Genomic DNA, 23,085 nt, shown 5'->3' on the forward strand with positions numbered 1-23,085 from the left:
TGCGATAGAGAACAGGAAGGAAAGAAAGGTTCTTTAGTGCTTATCATGATGTTTTCCTGATTGTTGAGGTCAGGTCTCAGAAAGTAGGAGAGATTGGGGAGCAAGGGCCAGGCTCAATCCTGAAGTGCTTTTATAATTCTCGTTTTTTTTTCTAGACAGATCCCGAGATGAAAGCAATTGTCTGGCTCAGCTGTGACCAGAACAAGTCACTGTGAAGGCTTTAGGCATCCAGGGAAGCAGGAAGCTAAGGACAGAAGGTGGAACCAGAGGGCATGGCGGAAACCAGACCCTGTCCCTGTTGGGTCTCTCTCAGAACTGCCTGGCATCTGGTCCCAGGCTCTGAGCATCCAGGCCCTCAGCAAGCACTCACCAACAATGACAACAACGGTTCGCGCTGAGTCATCGCTGGCTTGCACTTTCATGGTATTGGAGCGTCATCAAATCACAGAAGCTTCTGGAAACCATTTGAAGAAGTGCTGCCCCAATAGCTGCTGTGCATAATAGCAGCCAGGAGAATAGGATCCTGATTTGGAAATCCACTTGGTGCTGTCTGGAAAACGCTGATAGCATTTAACCCCTTTCAGTTCTAGGGATTCAGTAAGCCTTCCCAGAATCAGGAGCAGACTTGCGTGTGCAGAGTCAGGTGTGGGCTCCATTGGGAACTCGCAACCAATCTCTGCTTAGTCCAGATTAGAAGGACCCAGCACATGGTTGATTTGTTACATTTATTGTGACAGCTATTCAGCTCTCCGTGTTTCTTTTCTGTCCCAAGTCTCTGAGTCTCCGCTGCATTCTCTGCCTGTCTCTGTAGCTTTAATTTTTCAAAGCCTACTTTTAATGTTTTTTTTTTTTTTTTTTTTTTTTTTTTTTTAATGTTTTAACCTCCCCTCTAGCCCACCAGCCACCAGAGGTAGTGGAAAAGAAAGGATATGGGGGAAGTAAGTGGACCTGTTTAGAAAGGTTCTTTGGAGCAAATCTCATCTGTGTTGTCAGGAAATCAGTAATTCAGTTTACAGGTCAGTAGTGGCAGCTCCATCTCCTTGCAAACACTTCACGGATATACTAGCAATCCAGTTTGGCATAGCATCAGTGGTGGCATGACCTAGCAGAAACAGTCAGGCCTCAACAGAATCAGCACAAGTCAGCAGGAGAGAGCAGGATCACCTGGAACACCAGGAAAAGTTCTCGGCTATGCCTCTCTCAATGAAGCAGATATCAGCAAAGCCTCGAGACCAGGGAGCTGTGTGAGCGAGCTCAGCTTCAGCCTCCATCACTGTCTGTCCAGTCCTATTTATGCTCCTTCCAAACACCACGTGTCCTCCACAGGTCTGGCCTCACCCTGGGTTTTGTCTCAGTACGTGATGTCTCAGCTGACATCACTCTGCCGATCTGCCTGAGCTGCCAGCGCACCACCAGAACGTTTTTGGTACATTTCTCTCCATGAAGTCCTAACAAAAGGAGCTCAACCACACAATGGAAGGCAGACCAATACATGTGTGTCGCTAGTGAAGAATCCTTCATCACGTGTCCTTTCATGTGCATGCTTTAGCAGAACATCCTTGCACCCGTGTCCGCTTCAGGTAAACACTCCTTCACGTGTTTGCCGCAGCAAAACACCATCTGACACAACTGACTTTCCAAAGAACCCTTATGTTCCCACTTCATGCCCCTCTCTATATCTATAGTATCATTACCACAGCCCACCTGTCTGCTCACATCCTTTGCTCCATCCCAGGACACAGCATCACAGTCACCTCCTCTCCTTTCCAGGTATCACCATCCTCACCGTCTCTGATGGTGTCTTTCATCGTTTGATTGTCTCCTACCAGCAAGCACTTTGTTCTAAGGGAATCCTTCCTCTCTTCACCTTTAATTTCTGCAAAGAACCTGCACTGCCTTGCTTTTGCCCGGGACTCTGTTCTGTTTGGGTTCCTGCCTCTTGCCTGTGAACTTGCTTCCTCCGAGGTCCCGAGCACGGTTGTCTGCTCCTTTGTGAACATCCTCAACTCAGCTCTCTGAAGAATTTTACCCTCTCGTCTTGAGGCTAATTCCCACATCGTGATTTTATTTTGATACCTCTTGTTCCCTATTTTGATTCAACTGAATCTCTGCTAATGACCTTGCTGTTCATTCTTTTATTTTAAAAGTTTGTCTGCGTTATCTTTTTGTGCTATTTTAACTGACAAGTACCAGTTTAAATTACAGTTTTGAGATAGCACCAGATGGAAACTATCAGAATGAAATGTTTCTGAAAAAAAAAAAAAACCAACAGTTATTAAAATGAAAGTTTAGTGGCTGGCTGTGGTGGTCCATGCCTTTGATCCCCAAGGCCAGCCTAGTCTACATAGTAAGTTCCAGAACAGCTAGGGCTAGGTAGAGAGACCCTGTCCCAAAAGTCAAAACATAACAAAAAGGTTAGCTAAACAAACTCTAATAGAGTATTGTGGGAAAACAAACAAACAATAGCAAAAAACAAATAAAACCAACAAATCCAAAAGATGACTTAAGAAGATCCATGGCAAGCCACCAGTGTGAAGTCTCCCAGAGCAGAAATGAGATGGGGAGAAAAGCAGCAGGCTGGATATGTCTGAGTAAATTTATCTTTTATCACTTACTTATAATTGGCATATAAAGAATTAGGTTTTATTATGACACTTTTTCTTTTATTTGACTCAGGGTTTCACTATGTAGCCCTGGCTGTCCTAGAACTCACACTAGACCAGGTTGGCCTCATCCTCGGAGATTCACCTGCCTCTGCCTTCCTCGTGCCTCACCACACCTGGCTTTTTTCAAACAAAATTGGTTTTTATTGTTTTTTGTTTCTCTCTTTTCTCCCTCATCCCTTTCTTCCTCATCCCTGGCCTTCTTGTGTGTGCTCCCTCCCCTCCTCCCTGCCCCCATGTCATGTGAGGCCTTTTGCTTTCCTCTCATGTGTCTCTCAACACTTCTTATTTCCATCTTAAGATCTCTGATCTGGTTTCACAGTCTACCACCAACCTCATAATCCCTCATTTCATACACACAAACACTGAAAGTTTGGATCTGTGTATAAGAAAGAATGTATAATTTTTTTTTGTCTTTCTGAGTCTGCTTCACCTCACGTAATATATTTTCCAGATTCATCGATTTTCCTATATATTTCATAATGTCATTTTTCCTTACAGCTGAGTAAATTCTGTTGTTCATATAGTCCATATTTTCATTACCCATTCTTTTGCTGGTGGACATCTAAGCTAGTTCTGATGTCTGGCTGTTATGAACAGCACAACAGCAAGCAGGGTGTGGAGAGTCCCTCTGTGATGGATATGGAGTTTTCTGGAGATTTCTGCAGGCGTGCTGTGGCCAGGCCTCTCAGCCAAACCCCGCCCCCACTCCCAGGCACATGATCTCCATCATCCTCAGCAATTATTAGTGCCTGGCCAGGAGATCTCAAGTTCAGCCTCTCTGGCTCCTCCTTCAGTGGGATTCTTTTCCTGACTGCCATTTCTGCTAATGCCAATGATACTATTCCAAAACTCAGCTTTGACCTCTCAGTGACCTGGAACTGGTTCTTGTCCCTTCACTCCACTTAATTAGTTTTTTAATTAGTTTTGCAGTACCTGCCACACAGGCACACACACCCTTTCCAGGTCCACTTCCCTTGTGCCGTTACCAGAGCCTGACTTCATTTTCATGGATTTCAGCCAGGTCATTGCAGTGCCTCTTTTCTTAAAAACTTACTTATTTAAAAGAATTACCTTACGTGTCTGAGTGTTTTACCTGCATGTACATATGTGTGTCAAGTGTAAGTGCCTCACACTTATGTATATGTATAAGTGCCTCACACTTATGGAGGTTAGGAGAAGGCATCAGACATCCTGGATGGGGAGTCATGAGTCACAGATGGTCCTGAACCACCATGTGGAAGCTGAGCATAAAGCCTGGGTCCTCTGCGAGTGCTCTAAACTGCCGAGCCATCCCTCCAGCCCCTGCAATACCACCGACAGCATCTGTGCTCCCACTTCCTTCTGTTATTCCTCCCTTCTGCTGTACTCAAGCCCATCAGGTTGATTTTCCCAAAGCACAACTGTGAGAAGATTGATTTCCTACTCAAAAAGTCTCCATGGCTTTTTGACTGCCCATGGGAGAGTTGAGAGCTGCTTCTGCATGACTGACCTCCTGTATTATATGACATAACACGCATACAGAAAAGAAGCTCAGGTGAGCCCAAGGGAAGAGAAGATCAAATATATATTACTAGATAAGCAATGTTTCTATAGTCCACTTAGTCATCCTAGGTACTTACGAGTGTTCTGGGACCTTTGGAACTCAGAACCTTCTCTATAATTCCACTCCAGCCTAGATGTGGCATCACTTCAAACTCCTTGCCCATCATTTTCTCTTGTTACCTGTCATGTGCAACTACATATCCTGTCCACACAGTCCCCTAGTTTTTTTTTTTTTCCTGAGTAAGCTCCACAACCCAAGACTTTCTTTAATTGTTAAAATTCTAGTGATACTTCAAAGCCCAGTTCAGGTGTCACCTCTGCCTGAAACCTGGTGAGATTTCCTGCATCCAAATTTCTTTAATGTGCACTTTGGTTCCTGTCTTGTGAAACTCATGGATGCTGTTCTGGATTAATATAGCTAGTTGTTACATGTTCTCAGATTAGATTCAGAGCTCCTGGATGACAATGAGAATGTCTCATTTTTTTTTGTTTGTTTCCAGAACCACTCATCAAAAATATTTCCTTATAGATATTGGCTTCAAAGTTGGTACATCAAAGGAATGGCTTGCTGGAATGACAGATATAATGATGTGGGGTCTAAATATGTGTATATGGATATATGGGAAGAGGTGGAGGGAAGGGGAAGAGAGAGAGAAGTAGAGACAGATAAAGACACAGACCAGACACATACACACAGAGAGACAGAGAGAGAGGTAGAGGGAGGGAGAAAGAGAGAGGTAAAAACAGACAGAGAGACAGACACATATACACAGAGAAAGAGAGGAGGAAAGAGAGAGGGAAAAGGAAAAAAAATATATATATACATACATACATACATACATACTACATACATACATACCAGCCTTCTGAGGACCAGGCACAGTGCTGGCCACCAATGAAGAACACTCTGAGTCAGGCAGAGACTCAGTGTTCTAGGTTTACAAGTAAAGGTATTGCAATGACTGTTGTGCATGGGCAGCAGTGTTGAGTGCCACAGCACAGGAACAGGCACATGTTAAGAGACCTTAGAAAGTTATGAGAGCAAATTCATGTCTACACATTCACGGTCCAACCCCAGCATTCTCTGGAAAACAGAATGGCCTAGAATCAACATTGAACATTTGTATCAGAAATTCCTCAGATGACTTGGGTCTTTTTATGCCTTGGATGCTTGGGACATTCAGTGACTTGTCCCAGCTCGCTAGAGGCAGGACTAACCAGAAGCCAGATCTTTGGCTCCTGTCTTTTTTGTCACAGGTCCCTGGGCTGGTGGGGTGCTGCTCCCAGCTACTCCCTCCAAGCACCACAGATCAGTGAGCCAGGGAGAGTGATCGTGCTGTCCTCTAAAGGTGAGATATAGGTTAAAATGTCCTGTACAAGCGTCACTCAAGAACAGCGACTGCTTGGTAAATGTTTAGTGGGTGAACAGGTAGGGAGGAGTTGAGTATTGTGCCCAAACTAGACACCAGCCAATAGGAGGCTCGATGGTGAGCAACCAACACCTTCATCATTCATGTTCTCTCAGGAGCTGCAAATGCATGAAGCAACCAACCAGGCAACTGCTACTGCTGGAACCTGTTTTGAGAAGTCCTGTTCACTCTGATCCAGGTCTGGAGGGAGGAGGGAAGCCCGAGAACCTGCTGTGTATCAGGCATGAGACAACAGTGCGAGCTAAGGCTATAACCCACTTTCTGAAAGCCTGCTCTCAGCCATCACACATCGCCGAGCTACACCGTGTGCCTGGTGTCTGAGTACCACCGAGCCACTACCCGTGTTTGTTCTGCTGGGTTTCCCATTTCTCTAGCTGTCACTGATACTCGATGCTCTTCTCTCTAGAGGATCTCTTAGCTACGAAGGCAAGGGCACGTGTACCATGGCCAGCCCTGCTATTCTGCAAATTTCCATTCCTGTTCTGGTGTCTCCAGCAACCTGCCCCTGCCCACAGCTAACTCCTTTCTCACGAAGACATTTTAGCAATGGGAAGCCATCAAGCTCAAGAGAAATGACACCCTCATTGTTTCCCCAACCCCACGGTGTGACATTACACCTACCAGAAGTCAAGCACACTGTGTGAGAGAATAAGAGAGAGCTCCCCTGGGGATGATGCAGGGCCAGGCAGACAAAAAGAGAGGGCCAACCTTGATGGGTGTGAGGGCGGCTGCACACTCGTGAAAGACAAGCTCCCAGCTTCTCAAAGCTCCTGTTGGCCTTCATACCCTGTGGTGGCCCTGACCAAATTGTTTCCTCCCACACATCAGCCCACAGGCAGACAGGCTGATTACCAGCCCCTGCCAGCCTTTGTTCCCTGGTTTTGAAGTTGGAAGCAGGAGGCTGGGGCAGCCAGTTCTTTGGTGCTCTGCATGGCTTCTCCTCAGGAATGCTCTTTGAAGAGGTGTGGTCTCTTTCTGTTCTGTCAACCACCCTCCCACCTTTTTTCTCCCAGTGATTGGTGTTTTAGGCCAGTCCCTTCTCAGGTAGGCCTTGAGAACACAGTCACTGTGGATCCCTTCCTGGCAGCCAGTGGAGAAAACCTTGGCCCACGTTTGTTGACTGAATGTGAGTAAGTACCTGGCAGCCTCTTCCCTAGTTAGTTCTACTGAGCTGTCACTTTGTTTTTCCAGTACGTCTCCATAAACTGAGCCAGGAAGAGGGGAAAGGAAGGAGGGTATAAAACATTCTGGGGAGGGGGATAGCGTGAAGTGATAAAATGTCCTGTAAAGTATTCAGTGTTTTACACAACATTTTCTCCTTTTATTCCCTCACCAACTACCTTCAAACTTTTAATGTCCTCATTAGCTTCAGTTCACCGATGAGAGAACTGAAATTCAATAAAACATCATAGAAGACCTCACTGCTAGTATTCTGTCTAAACTCCACCTCCACAGTTACCTGGCAACAGCCAGGTGTGCTCTTCCCCACAGTTACCTAGCAACAGCCAGGTAGGCCTGGTTCACTATAAAAGGGGCTGCTTGCCCCCTCCTCTCTCTCTCTTACCCTCTCTCTCTTACTTTCTTAACCTCTTACCCTCTTACCCTCTTGCCTCTCTGTCCCCTTCCCCCCCTTCCTCTCTCTCTCCACGTGGTCATGGCCGGCCTCTACGTCTCTCTTCTTCTTCCCCCCACCTTTGCCCTATCTCCTGAATAAACCAACCCCCCTTGGAACCGTGTGGTCTGGAGTGGTCTGTTTGCTGCGGTTGGACTTCTAACAACTAACACTCATTGCTAGGTGATGGCTGAGGTCAAAGGCTAAAACCACATGATTCAAGGACTGAGACTCAAACTTAACCCTAAAAGATAATTTTAACCCCACCAGCAATGTGGAAATCCAGAAGGTAGACACCATGCTTCATGAACTCTGTCTCCTCTGCAGAGCCCAGCATAGTGCCTGCATACCCCCAAAATGTCAACATCTTGAACCTCAACATGGGAAGAGGCCTCAGATCCATTTACTCACTCAAAACGTATTTGTCAAATGCTTGCTAGGAGCCAGACACTCTCCTGGATTCTGGAGACCAAAGCAGTGAGCAAATATATTCTAGTGAGTGAGACAGGGCATTAATTAAGTGAATTAGTTAGCATGACAGATGGTGAAGAACACTGAGAAAACAGAGCAAAACAGTAGGGTAGGAAGGAAGTGTGAAGAAGGAAGCCTTCACAGTTGGGTAAAGACGGTGGCAATCACCTCACTGGGAAGGTGGTTTAAATGTCCACTTGAAGGAGGTGAAGAGACAGAGAGAGAGAGAGAGAGAGAGAGAGAGAGAGAGAGAGAGAGAGAGAGAATGTGTCAGAGGATATCCCAGGAGAGGAAGGGCAAGTGAAGTGATGCTGAAGTTACAGAACACCAGCTGTCCACCAGCATCAAGGAGGTTAATATGGCAGGAGGGACTGAGGAACGGGGAGCAGGGGGTAACACAGAGGAAAACTGAGAACAGAGGAGGTTTAGTCGCCATGTGTGGGGACTGGGGGTAATGAAGAGTGACATCTCTAACACGCGCTCTAGCCGGCTACACAGGGTCTATGTGAAGAGTGGACTGCAGGGACAGGAGAAGAGGGAGGGGGCCCTGTAGGACCCTGCCAGGGTCTGAGCGGAGGGTGCTGATGGAGCGGGTCATGGAGCTGGGCAGGCAGTGGGATGGGGATCTCTTTTAAAGGTAGATGCAGTGGAGTTTTCTGCTGAATTGGATGGGGAAGTGAGAGCAAGGGTAATCAATGTAAAGCACTGTAATCAATGATCATTACGTACTCTTAGGTTAGTCACTCAGGCTGTTAGCCTATTGCTAATCGAGTTGTCATGGACTGACCGCTGGAGAAAAACATGTTTTACAGGGGAAGACCGGGGATATCCCTGTAGCTCATGCGAAATTTTCAAGCGGAAATATCAAGGGCAGGGGAAAAAGAAAAACCCTGGAATCAAATGAAGAGGATGAAGGAGGACTTGACAAACTGCATCCCGTGCCATTGAGTGCCACCACTATGGGATTCAGTGATATGATGTCTTGACTAGTGCTATCAGTGAAGGAATGGCCGGTGCCCACTGCTTGAAGGATTCTGGAGAAAGTAAAAGAGAACTTGGAGGCAGTGCATACAGGCACATCAAAATATTTTAATAGAGGAGAAATAATGTCCTTTGTGTCACTGGGAAGAATCTAATGTGTACAGGCACACTGCTGGGGGAAACATAGGGACAGGGAGAATGGGGAAAGGCTAGGGAGAGTTCCTGATGCACACCAATAATCCAGACACAGGAGGAGCAGAATTAGAATCACGTCAGAGTACAGACAGCTCACCCACAGTGACGGCACAGGACACCCAGCTGAGGGAGCTTGTCTAAGAGTTTGGTTTCTGCTTTCTCAGTTGTTAACAGAGGATGAGGAGAGGGGGAGGAGCAAGGGCCATGAGCAAAATAATCATGATGGAGTCTTGTAGGACAGCGTGGGCATGTGAACGGAAGGCAAAGGCAGATGGCATGAGTGGCTTGCTTGAGCCAGGGAACAGAGGTCTCAGAGCAAGGTCTTCAAGGCAAGTGAAGACAACAGTGGGGAAGGCTGGGACACATGTAAAAGACTTGGAATGGAGATACTCTTACCTTGTGTGGGTCATACTGCTTGAGGCTTCCACCTTCATTAAACTCAGCCAATACATCTTTTATCTTCTTGGAGGAATCTGGAGAGACACAATCCAAATGGAAAACAGGTAAGCTGCTAAAAAAAACTCAGGACCTGCAAATTCTGCCTTCCCACAGTATGATGAAGCATCCTGCAGGGCCACAGGGAGGGCTGTCCTGTCTGTTCTCACATCCTTTCCCTGTTCCCAGCCTCTCTCTCTCTCTCTCTCTCTCTCTCTCTCTCTCTCTCTCTCTCTCTCTCTCACCTCTCTCTATCTCTCTCTCTCTCTCTCTCTCTCTCTCTCTCTCTCTCTCTCTGTTTGTGTGTGTGTGTGTGTGTGTGTGTAGGTCAGAAGGGGGTGTCAGATCCTCTGGTGCTGTCACTACAGGTGGTCTAAACCACCTGCTGTGGATGCTGGGAACTGATTTTAGGTTCTTAACCCCTGCTCTAAACCTTGGGCCATCTCCCCAGCCCCTGGTGTTTCTAAAACACCCATGTGATCAGATCCTGGCTGGATCTGAGAGGATTCCTACTCTCACAGAACTGTCTTCCCTTTCCCTTGGGTCCAGCCCCTGGTGATCTGATTTACCCAATTCTCTCACCACTTTCCCTGATTTTTAGTCATACAAGGTATTTCCAGAACATTCCAGACATACTGTATATTCTCCCGTAGCATCTTTCTCTGCTTTTCATAATTCCCTCAATATCCAGTGTCCTGTCTACAGTCAGCTCCTTGTCAAACCAGCCCTTGGGCAGTTTTTTCAACCCCTGGCTCCAGCATGGCTGGCACACAACTCTGTTACAGCATCATCATACAGCAGTCTATTATTTATTACCTGTCTTTCTTGACCCTTTCTTTGAATTGTGTATTTTAAGAATAAAAATGGACTTGCTGAATTTATTTACGTTTATTCTTCCTGCTTCCTTTTGACCCCTTTCCTTCCCTCAACGATTTGATTTGGGGGCCAGAGAATGTTTTTCTTTCTCCAAGTTAAAAAAAGAAGAAAAAAAAAGATCTGACATAAAACACGTGTATGACTGTAATCATCTGAGTGGAATTTATTTATTTATTTATTTATTTATTTATTTATTTATTTATTTTTGAGACATGGTCTCAAGTACCCTAGGGCTGCTTCTCTAGGCTTGTTTCTAACTCAGTACGTACCCATGGGTGACTTGAATTCTGCCATCCCAGTGCTGGGCTTACAAGCTTCTACCACTATCTTGGCTTCTGAGTAAAAGTTCCAAACTTTAAAAACCTTGTTATCATTCAGGAAAGGTAGGCAGAACAGTCAGGAATCAAGCTAGCTTTGGCTACATAGTGAGTTTGACTCGGTCTGGAGTATGTGAGACACTGTATCAAAATATCCACCAACCCAACCCAACCCAACCCAACCCAACCCAACCCAACCCAGCCCAACCCAGCCCAACCCAACCCAAACAACATCTTGAGCTGAGTGTGGTGGTTTCACCTGTAATTTCAGGACCTGAGAGGCTGAGGCAGGAGAATTGAGAGTCTCAGGACAACTTGGCCTGCACTCAGAGACTCCATCTCAAATAAACAAGCAAGCAAACAAACAAACCTCCCACACTTTTCAAAACAACAATAAAGCATATAAAGACCCACCTACCCCACCCCACCCCTACTCCGCCCCCCCCCCCAAGAAGAAAAACACTTCATCTATTATATTCAGCGGGAAGCACTGGTGAGCAAGGCTCTGCCCTTGGTGCTGAAACACTGCACCGAGGCGAAGGCGGTTTCTTCCAGCTTTGCAATCCTGACACTCTGTTCCCTTTTCCTTAATTTTTATTTCCCATCTTAATGGAAAGAACTGAGTTATTCATCCTGACAGAAAAAATTAACCTCAATTATGTCTTACAATTAACCTGCTTGGTTTGATCTTCTATGGCTGCTCTATCGTATTTCTGACAGTGAGAAGTTCCCTCTGGAAGTTGAGTGACCTCTGCATCTTCCCCTCACTGCTCCCCGGAGGTGACATCTGCTCAGAAGAGGAAATGGATACGTAGGGTATTCAGGAAGCATGGTGACTTAAAAGTTGCACTATCTATAGAAAATAATCCAGAAGGGGCTGGAGAGACAGCTCAGCACTGAAGAGCGCTGTCCACATGCAGACAAAATGCTCATAGACATGAGATGAAAATAAATCTTTAAAGAGATTCAGAAACTACAGGGAAATCACCGGTTGCTGCTTTGCAAGAATTTTGTAAAAACCGAGGATAAAAGGAATCAATAATTGTCATAAAAATGCATCAAGTGTGCATGTGTGGTTTGCCACAGCAGACCGTGAAAGAAACCAGTGTTTCTATGACCTGTGCTGCTTCTGCCTCCAGGAACTGTGGGTAATTAAAAGCTTCTTCAAGCTTCATTATTGCATCTATTTAAACATCCCAGTGAAGGATCCTACATGGGCTGGGCTGTTCTCTGTGGTTTTGCTGACTGGGAGTCTATCAGGCAGAAGTTATAATCACTGCAGGATTGAAGCATTTTGAAATGCTACACAGAAATGCTGCTGTTGCCTAAAAATGGAAATTTCTTTCTGAAACTCAAAACAGATGTTGAAAAGCTAATAGCTCAGTAAGATCAAAGCAGCAGATGCCAACAGAATGGGTTGCTTCCATTCAGTTCAGAAAGCACTGTGGGTAGTAAGAGGTTTCCAGGCACTGTAAAAGGGCTGGTGGGGAAAAGGGTTAAGTAGTGCGGTGGTGGGTAGTGCTTCCTGTTGAGGATGTTTACCTGTGAACTCTCTCAAACACTCTTCTGGGAGTTTCATATAAATAAGGAAGTACTTCCTCCACTCTACAAACGGCAAAGTTAAAACTCATAAAAACCACGTGCCTTTCCCAAGAGCAAGGATTTTCATGTATGCTTGGCTCAAGAGTCTGTGATCTTTCTCCTCAGCAATACTCATTATTGCATAGCAAATATTGGCTAGCACAAGGTCAAGTGTGATTGCTGTGGTGGCAAGGCTGGCACCAAATGAACAAGAAATAAAGCCAAGCTGAGACTGAGGCTTAGGTGGGGCTGCTTCTGAGCTACCCTGGCATCTGGAGCACCTGAGTAAGATTTTGTTTTTGTTTGCTTGTTTGGTTTTTTGTTTTTTGGGTTTTTTGTTTGTTTTTGATTTTTTTTTTGATAGATTTTCTGTATGTTACAGTCCTGGCTGTCCTAGAACTCTGTGTAGACAGGCTAGACTCTAACTTGTAGAGATCCACCTGCCTCTGCCTCCGAAGTACTGGGATCAAAGGCATGGGCTGCCTCTCCTGGCCTGGGTAAAGAATTTAAAGGTGGATATGAGTTAAAGGACTCTTCCCAGAAGAGACGGAGTGAGTCAAGATGAAGGACTCCCCTAAACACCTAGGAAAAGTTACAATCAGAGAGTACATTGGGGCCAGATCTATGGGGTTCTTGAATGCCAATGGAAGTTCATTGGTTCAAAATCCTTACAGATGTTTTGAATGGCGGAGCAACCAGCCTGGACTCTATTTTCCAAAGCCCACTCTGGAACCTGAAGAGAGCTGAGAGTAGGCCAGAGCGCAGTCACCCTCCCGGCACATTTTCATTATGGCACAGGCAGCTGTATAATTTAGGGAAAGTCTGCATTTTATAATCTTGCTTTCAACTCAGCTAAAGTGCCCAGATCTAAACAATGAGAAGTAGATACCCTACTGTGCCTTCTGTAAGGACAGTATAAACTCAGTATTTTAGTTGGGAATCAAGGGTTAATTTCAATAGAACCCATACTCTTTGATATCATTCCCACATTAAAAAACTCCCAAGTTCAACTTAGCAGAAGTATTTTGACCGTGAAGTGTTATGGTTCTATTTTCAAAACCTGCTGTGATACTTATATGTGTACATATATACATACATACATATATACATACTTATCAAGCTTTACACTTAACAAGATCTTAAAAAGAAAAACAAAGCCAGGTGTGGTGGCACACATCTTTAGTTCCAGCACTCAGGAGACAGAGGCAGGCAGATCTAGAGAGTGAGTTCCGGGACAGCCAGGGCTACACAAAGAAACCCCATCTCGAAAAAAAACATCACCAAAAAAAAAAAAAAAAAATTGAGAAAGCTACCCTAAGATATTAATCAAATCCTAAGATTAAATGAAAATAAATCTCTTGAACCATCTAACTATTTATGACTAATTTCCCATTAGAGCCTCCCTTCTCACAAATGATTTCACTTTTCCCTATGGGGAGTTGTCTTGTTAGCTTTTTATTGCTGTTGTAAAGACCACGACCAAATGCAACTTGGAGAGGAAAGGGTTCGTTATTTGGTTTATGCGCCCTGATCAGTCATACCTTATCATTAAAGAAAGTCAGGGCTAGATGTCAAAGCAAGAATTCTGAAGGCAGGAGCTGAAGCAGAGGGGATTGAGGGGTCCCCCCTTTGTAGATGACCATAGCTTGTGTCAAGCTGACATAAAATTAGCCAGGACAGGGCTTTTATAGACGCACTGCAACACTTCTTAAAAAGAGAACAATCCAATTGTCTAATGTGGGGGTTCATTGCTGTCTCTTGATGTCCTCTGACACTTTCTAGCCATTGCTTCTCAGGAGATTTCTCTTTCCATAAGGAAGGAGTGGTTACAGCAAGAGGCTTTCTTGAAACAACCCTTGTCTTATTTCAGCCATTATTGTGGGCCTAGGAGTGTAACCTCAGCAGAGACCTCCCTTCCCAAACCCTGTGTCATAGTGCCAGCACAGACTCAGAGGACGTAAAGTTGCATTTCTGAGTATAGCAAATAGGGCCATGTCTACCATGCTGGCAACAATTCCCATTGGCTGTGGGTTGATCAGATGCACTCTGTGTTAGTAACTGCAACAGTTCCAGTTTCTGATGCAACAGTTATTCCTATGTTGGAGAGAGGGACAGAAAGAAGTTTATTAACTTGAGTGATCCTGTCAAGGGCCCACAGAGCAAGAGGTGTGTTCCTCTTGTTTCCTTCTGTTTAACTTACCTAAGTGATTATATCATGGCTGTCAGCTTCACCCAGTAGATGAATGCTGAGTCAGGAGATATGTCCCTTTAAAACTCTAGGACTGTGGCTTTGAAATCTGGATGCATGTTAGAGCCAACTGGGCAGCTCCTATATGTACCAAAACCTGGTCTCAAGATCTGTTAATCCATTGGGTTGCTTGGCAAATAATATATTGGAAAGCTTCCTAATCTATTAAAATGTAAGCCATTCGAGGACCATTGTTCTGCCTTCTGGCTATGTTCTTATCAGAGAGGGCTACTTTGAGAAGTAGCTGGTCTTGTTGGATAATTACTGAAAACAAAGCTTACAACTGTGGCAAGTCTGAAGTTGCTATGTGTGCAGCAGACAAATTCCATTGTTTAAGGGGCTAGTACCAAAGAACTCCACCCAGGGAGTCAAATTATTCAGCTGCTTGGCAAGGCCGGACTAAGTTTTATAAACTGGCCAAGCCATGAGCAGAGAGATCCACTCCAAGTCAGGTGTGTAGATGGTACAACTGCTTTCAGAAAAATTCAAACCATGATTATTCCTTATGTTTTGTGAGCCAGGAAAACTGGGACCTAAACTAAACATCTAGTCCTGGCATTTAAGAAAAGTTAAAGACTATTTAAAAGAAAAGAAACTGGCTCTGTTCCCAGAGCATTGGCTATGTAGCTGTGGGGCAAGGATGTTCTCTGTGAGAACAAGCCGACCAACCAGAGACTGTTGACAGCAGAAAATCAGCTTCACTACCTGGACCAGAACCCCAAAGTTTATAGGCTGTGTTCTAGCTGTGAACACTATAGTTACACTTGGAATTGATTATGAATCAACATTTTAAAAGTGAATCTGAAAATCCACGTAAAGAAGTGAAAATTTAAAAAGTGAATTAAAAGTGAAATTTAAAGTGAAATTTAAAGGCACCAAACTCTCCATTCTTCAAGGATTCCTAGCAGTTGCTTGAATTGTAGTGAGCAGAGGAATTGCCTGGGATCTGGGGGAAACTGAGGTTCTCACTCTGGAGATCTGGACCAAGGCCCACACGCAATGACAGCAGTTAGCCCCATGTTGGATGCCCTCACCTTGGCATCCAGCAATGCCCAGTTGATGGGCTAACAGTTCAGGCTCACCTCTCACAACTCAGAAAAGACCATGAGGTGGAGGTCAGGAAGATATATTTTAAATACCGAAACGACTTTAGGTAATTCCTGATTGAGGAGTGGTGGCAATGGGGGACACCAAGAGAAGGCTGGAATGTATGAATAATCCTTGCAGTTCTTCCAAGGAACCAAGAACAACCAAAGCAGAGCTTTCTGCAGGGGCTGGAAGAGGGAAGATGTTACCATAGTAATTCCAGCATCAGGATCCAATATAGTCACTTTAGTGAGGAGGAATTGGACCACAGAGCAGACGGGGAAGCCTGGTAGAGGGCACTGACTCGCTTTTACACAAGCATATCTACCTATCTATCTACATGTGTATCTGTCTATCTATCTATCTATCTATCTATCTATCTATCTATCTATCTATCTATTATCTATTATCTATTATCTATATATCATCTATCTACCTATTATCTATCTATCTATCTATCTATCTATCTATCTATCATCTATCTATCTATCTATCTATCTATCTATCATCTATCTATCATCCATCCATCCATTTATGTATTGGATTGATTATCTCTAGTAGACACTTATTTCTTGAAGTCAAACTGAAACAGAAGGAACTTGTGTTCCATTTGTTTGTTTGTTACATCAAGACAGAGTCATGCTCTGTATTCTAGGCTGGCCTGAAATCAGCTATGTTATCCAGACTGGCATTTATCTTGCATTTCCTGTAACCACTTCCTGAGAGCCAGGGCTACAGTTGGCTTTTATTTTGTAATAAAAATTTCTTAACAGTACAGTAGCTTCTTGATAAACACCCTTCACAGATGCCTCACAGTAGACTCAAGTATAGACGTGTGCTCCTGTGTGGTTGACTTCATGTATAGATCCGCATTGGTGTTTCCAGGAGCAGCTTTCAGATAGCGTCTCCTACCAGAAGGCCTCCAGAGGTGTGAGCTTATGTAACACAAGTGGAGAACACCTCTTCCCTAGCCCCACCTGTGAAAGAGCTCAGTTTCTGGGCTGTGTCCTTCATCATTTTGCTATTGTAAGGCTCCTGTTTATGTGGTTGTGAGAGAGTGGTTGCTATGGCGATACGATCTGACTGAACAACAGAATGCATCTGAAACTGGTAAAGTGACTTTTTCAAGGTTTCCTGTAAGGATTAATCATTTTCCAAGAATTTTAGCCTTTTTCCTCTTTCCTGTTATAACACCATCAGGGCGTCCCATCCAGCATCCCACCCTGGGATTCCAGGTGTGCACCAGCACTCCCCACACATCTGGGCTCTGTTTGTTTGTTTGCTTTGAGACAGCATTTCTCTGTGTAGCCCTGGATGTCCTGGAACTCACTTTGTAGACCACTGAGCTCACAGCGATCCCCCTGCCTCTGCCTCCTGAGTGCAGGGATTAAAGGCATGCGCCACCACTTGGCTTCCTGAGCTCTTTTAAAAAACTGGTTATTTTTCTAGTTCTTCTGTTTTCTGACTCTTTTGCCTTCTGGAATCCCTGGCCCTAAACTTCTGTCTTCTCTCTCTCTCTCTCTCTCTCTCTCTCTCTCTCTCTCTCTCTCTCTCCTAACTCTAATCTCTCAAGTGCCTTTATTCTTCCACCCCCACCCCCTGCTGCTTTTTCTACAGATTCCCAATTCCCAAGTCAGAGCTGCAGCCTAGAGTTCCTCTATGTACCCCATGTCTCTCAGAAGAATCCTTGCAAGGGGTCCTGGCTGGCCTTCTAGTTCTTTCTCCAACTCCTCCCACATTCTACAGGGCTCCCAGCCTGTGTCTGAGTGAAAGAATTGTACAGGAAATCCATGCAGGCCGGGGCTGAGCCTTGCAAGGCCAGTTCCAGCCTTCTTAAGACCTGCCCCGTGAAGATGTGATTGTTTGAGCACCATCTCTTACTTGGTGAGGACAGGAGCTGCCTCTTTGTTGGAGGGCCATTGCCACCTTTATCCTCAGCATCCCCAACTGTCCCCACCAGCCCTGGGATCTCCTGTTTGCCACATTCAGAGCTCAGTCTTTGAGGTGCCTCCATTGGCTTCCTTTTGCTCTACATGTGTGAACAGATACCATTTCCTTCACAACTTCCTTCAAACCAGCTTTAATTCTTCACTCTAATCTTATTCCTTGGCTCAGGCTAGATTTCATCCCAACCACCGCCTGACTCCTGGCCTAGCAGCTGCAAACCAGTCTACAGATAGCCTCCAGATTCAAGGCTCTGTGACACTGCAACCTGTCCTATGGCCCACACATTGACAGGAAAGGCTTGATGCTAGCCCGTCCCTCCATCCCCTCATCCTTCTTCTCCTCCACAGCCAGCCCAGACCTCTGCCTACCTCTCTACTCACCTCATCCCTCTGGACCCTCTGGCCTTACTTAGAGGTCAGTCAACTCGATCCTCTCCTATGTCTTCAGTTTTGTCTCCTACCCATATGCTAAAAGTCCCATGCCTTATCGTCTCAACACGGGACCTGATATAGAACGACTGCAGACCTAAGCAGTTAAGATGAGGTCATGCTGGAGTGGATGCATTCAATTCATTACATTATATCCTTATAAAAGGGTGAACTTTCTATGCGTGTGTGAGCACACACACACACACACACACACACACACACACACACACACACAGCATACCTTGGGAGGACATTAGGAGAGAACATGGTTATCAACAAGCCCTGGGCACAGCCCAGGAAAGGTTATTCCTTTTAACCCACAAAAGAGCCAACTTGCCAATGCCTTAATTTTGGACTCAGGGCCTCCACAGCTTGAAGATAATCATCTTCTGTTGTTTAATCACCACACTGTGGTTCAATTGTCTACCATTCTGCTTTCCTCTCTTTCAGTTCCCTGTACCAGAGCACAGTATGCTTCTGCTGTCTCTGAGCTGCGTTCTGCTTGTCTCTTGAGTACAGATCTGACTCCTGAACCGGATTCTTTACCACACGGAATAGTCCTTACCTTTATGCTTCTTTTCACCTCTTGGAGAGCAGGTTTAGTTAAATTGAATTTACCCTTGTTCCCAGTCAGCACTGCATAGTTTCTGTAAACCCACAGAGGTTAGAGAAGAGAGCAGGGACCCATAATACCAGCACCAAAACTGACCAGTACGCTCTGGGGCACCGGTTCATCTTGAGGAGCACACAGTCAGTAGGCTTGAATAAGAATGTGGGGTGTGTCTACTTTTTGTGTGTATTTATGTGTGTGCACTCCCAAGAGAAAATGCATGCATGGAGATCAGGTGTCTTCCTCATTCAAGCTATCTCTATCTCTATCTCTATCTCTATCTCTATCTCTATCTCTATCTCTATCTCTATCTCTATCTCTATCTCTATCTATCTATCTATCTATCTATCTATCTATCTATCTATCTATATTTAAATCCGCGCCTGTCACTCAACCTGGAGTTTGCTGGTTCATCCAGACCGGATGGCCAGCAGGTTCCAGAATCTTCCTTTCTCTCTTTTTTCCAGCCTTAGGATTTCCCAGCACCTGGATTTTCTTTCTTTCTTTCTTTCTTTCTTTCTTTCTTTCTTTCTTTCTTTCTTTCTTTCTTTCTTTCTTTCTTTCTTTTTTTCCACATGGTGTTAGGGATCCAAAGTCAGTTCCTCTTGCTGGGCAGCTAGCAACACCTTACAGACCAAGTCATCTCCCAGCCCTGGCTCCTGTGGTGGCTTAGGGGGCAGTAAGAGCGGTGACCTCACAGGGCCAAGAGGCAGAGGGAACACTTGGTGGGTCCCTGACTTATGCAGATGAGGCTCTGCCTCAGTCCACACACATTCCTATCACTGTTCAGGGTTTAGGGGTGGCCTGTGAGAGACACATCTTATGTTCTTAGTAGTGACTGATGTGACTTGATGCCGAAAGCGTTTCTGGGCACATCAAAAGGGAAATTAAGAGTCTTGGCCTTCCCAGGACAAAGTCCACAAAGAAGCATAAGCTAAGAGCTCAGAACACATGAATGAGTTGAAGTCAGTGTCGGTGGAAAGGCTCACCATGTACCTGCTGTCCTGTAAAATTACACTTAAAGAGGCAACTGACAGAAAATAGACTTATGATATTGTCAGCTGGGAAACAAAGGCCTGGGAAGAAAGGGACGGAGATCAGCCAAACACAACTGAAGTGCTTGCTGAGCCTGCTGGTGGTTTTATAGCCTGACTTATTTTCTCCAGTGGGTACTCCAAATTCTGTGTTGAGCATAAGAGTGATTGCATCTTTATATTGATGCAAACACTAATTCTGTGTTTATAAAGCAATTATATCCATCAGGACTCATTCTCCCATGGCTTTACATGCCCTCTGGGCATCAAGTCCCCAGCAGAGACGAGACCCTCCCTTGTGTCTGTGAATGCCAGCACTTACATTCAGAGTATTTCTGGAGTTGATCAAATTCTTCTGATGAGAGGGAGACCCATTGTCCTTCACTCATCTTTCAGCTGAGTATGATGGCCTCAAGACCACAGATGGAGTTCTGGTTACTAGCGAGAAGTCGAGGCCCAGATCAGGGCCTGGCTCATTACAGATGTGCAGTGAACGAGGCCTTCCAGAGCCTTCTAGGACACTCGAGTGTTGATAACAGTTGTGGACACTTCTCAGCAGCTGGTGAAAGACTTCTGCTACTCCTCAGGTAACATGTTCCTGCTGTAGTCCAGGCCAATCCCGAAACGCTGGAATTCCTAAGTGAAAGCATAAAAGCCAGTGTAATGAGTTGCCAGGGAAAAAAAGAATCCCAACATGGTCTCTGTTGAAAGACAGCAATGATTCCGTGTTTCATGAGTGTGTGGTCTACCTTCAGAGAGGTCTGAAGAGGGCCCAGAAGCCCTCTGAAGGGTCTGAAGTGGCAGCCCTGCTCCACTGTCTGGCTGAATGTCAGACTGGCCTACGTGACAGGACAGCCATACTTCTCACACTGGGGAAGCTGAAAAGTCTCCCACAAATGGTGGTGTTAGATTCCCAGAGGCACACAAAGAAAATACCCGCAGCTGTTAGATGCCCTCAGAATCCCACTGGAACAGGGACCTGGTCAGCTGATTTCAAAGGGGCTCCTTCTCTCCCTCATTGATGTCCAGATCCTACTACAGGGCTTCTACCTACGAGCTATGGGGCCGCTGTGGAAATTCAGATCAGCCCTCAGCTGTCAGCCTCTAGTGCAAGAGGAGTTCTCAGAGCTAAGAGGCTTTTGGGGGAGGGTCTGTCAGCCTCGGGGTACAGCTGGATGGGCAAGGACACAAACCCTTTCCCTCTGAACCTTTCGTATAATAGTATGTTTCATTATATCAGTTTCATGAGTGATAAAATTAGCCCAGTGGGCCAGGACTAGCATTTAAAGAATGAAGCAGATTAGTATGGAGCGGAATAATGTTCGTAGCAAGCGGTGTTTCACAAGACTCTCCTTTACTGTATGCTTACCTGTGCACACTGCATACATTTGCATATTTTTTATTCTGGGTCAAAGATAGAAACAAGTTGGTAAACCTTTGGCATAATAGGAAGAGATGTATAGAAACCATAAGTTGAGTTTTGAGTGCAATAGAGTCTAAACTCTGGGGCTGACTTCAAGGCGGGGGTTGGGGGGTGGCAAGTGTGTTAGCAACTCTGGAAGGAGGTCCCAGAAGGGAGACACGTGTGGGATTCTCCACAGCAGTGTGCAGTCATGGCTGGTGCAGGCCAGTCTGGTAGGGACGGATTATACCAAGGACTGTGGTGTGAGCAGGTGACCAGGGAGTAAGGTGTCTGCTTCTTCAGAAGCCTTCATAGTGACGTCTCTTCTAAGAAGGCTGGGTGTCCTCCTTAACCTGAGGGCGGCCTGGACTCATTTTCAGCATTTTCTTAAGGTCACGAGTTGCAAACCAGCTGGTCCTTCACAGTTCTTCCTAGCTCTGTTCTCTTTCTAGACAGCTTGTCTCCTAGCAGGAAGCCCTCGCCTTGAACCTCTTAAGTCTCCCTGAGAGTCCCAACCCTGTCTCCTTCATCTTCCTTTGCCATCTTGGAACACTGGTGTTTCTCCTCAGCTCGCCTCCAGTGTCTGTGGAACTTCATGCTTTCACAGCTTCTGTGACTCCCTAGCACTAAGCCTCAGTCTGGATCTGAGAATTCAGAGATCTTCAGATCCTGCACTTGGACAGACTCTCTAACCACCTTCTGAGACTCCTCTATGTCCTGAATTACCTTAGACCAGCCCCCCATATATCCCAAATTACCTTAGACCAGCCCCCGCCAGAACCCTATATGTCCTCAGTTACCTTAGACCAGCCTCTGTCAGTACTCTCAAGCTGCTTCCCATCTGTACTCCAGCCACCCATAAGAGTCACTCCTCCGGCCACAGGCTGAGGCCCATTTGAAGCTTTCAGCTTCCCTCCTGTCTACCCCAGCAGCAGTCCTGAGCTGTGGGGTCCATCCCATGCTCCCTCCTCTCTACCACACAGCCCTCCCTGCAACCCAGGCCTGATCATCTCTTTTTGCTGGTCTCCCTTCATGGAATTTTGCTCTCTCTCCCCGAAGTCTGCTCCTTCCCATGGCCAGCCAGTTTACATCTCTTCTGCTGATAAAATCCTCCAGTGTGTCCTACTGCCCACTCATGACTTTTTTTTTTGGTGACCTCCTTCTTTATGATCTAGTCCCCGATGATCATTTAGTCAAAAGCAAGCAATGTCCTTCAACATTGTCTTTTAACACATGCTAAGAGTCTCCTAAGGGACTCTCATTTCACATTGTGTTATGTGCTTTAACACATGACCTAGTCTAGTCCTTACATGAGCATGTATGTTAAAAACTGTCGTGTTCATGCTACAATAGACTCAATATACCCAAGAGATTATAGTGGAACCCGAAAATTCATGTGGCCCGGTAACAGTCTAACGTTCAGATTGCACTAGCTAGTTCAATATGTTCAACACTTATCTGTAGTAAAGGTTGTGTAAAAAATATATATAAATATAAAAATATATAAATATAATATATATAAATATTATATATCTATCTATATCTATATCTATACCTATATCTATATCTATATCTATATATCTGTTATACTGTCAGTCATAGGAAAGCATAGCACACACAATACCCTCACAATAGAGATGATTAATGACTGTGTAACTGGAGAGTCTACTTAAGTAACTAACCTGTACTATCCTGCTTTGTGCCTGTGTGCTCTCCAATGTCTGCACAATAATAAAACCATCTAAGATCCGAGTCCTCAGAACAGGTCCCTATAATTAAGTGACAGGCAGCTGTGTTGCTGTCTCTATTTAATGGATGAGGAAAATGAAACCAAGTAAATAGGGTGAAGAGAAGAGCAGGGACCACAGCCAGCCTTGCTGAAGAATGCCTCTATGAGCCGTTTGTAGTAGCGCATGCCCAGAACCCCAGAGTCCGGAGGCTACGGCAGGAGTGTGAACATGTGGCTAGTCTGGACTATCTACAGCAAAGCCCTGTCTCAAACAACACAAAACAGACAACAAAGCAACATTTCCGTGGCTTAATCACTTACTCTACACCTCAGAAGCACAGACTTCACAAAGGGCTCAGAGACACACAGCGGGTTAGAAAAAAAATGAGCAACCATAAGCCAGAAGGTGAAGAATCTGGCTCCCATTTCTGCCTTCAGTTGATTGATTATTTTATTCTAGACAGTTTTCTCATTTCTTTTTGTTCTTTTTGAAAA

The 23,085-nt window shown here is 45.2% G+C and overlaps 1 protein-coding gene across 2 annotated transcripts in view; it reads right to left on the reverse strand.

Moving 5' to 3' along the window:
• Window positions 1-23,085, reverse strand: part of Dgkg (diacylglycerol kinase gamma) — a 188,301-nt gene that overhangs the window by 131,163 nt on the left and 34,053 nt on the right. For both annotated transcript variants that reach the window (XM_034515695.2, XM_034515694.2), the window contains exons 2-3: window positions 19,782-20,095; window positions 9,294-9,370 (exon numbers count right to left, since the gene is read on the reverse strand). In XM_034515695.2, coding sequence (XP_034371586.1) covers window positions 9,294-9,370; window positions 19,782-19,848 — 144 coding nt within the window. In that variant the 5' untranslated portion in view covers window positions 19,849-20,095. The remainder of the gene's footprint in view (window positions 1-9,293; window positions 9,371-19,781; window positions 20,096-23,085) is intronic.

This window comes from Arvicanthis niloticus, chromosome 12 (assembly GCF_011762505.2).
Source record: "Arvicanthis niloticus isolate mArvNil1 chromosome 12, mArvNil1.pat.X, whole genome shotgun sequence".
In the NCBI taxonomy this organism is placed as follows: Eukaryota; Metazoa; Chordata; class Mammalia; order Rodentia; family Muridae; genus Arvicanthis; species Arvicanthis niloticus.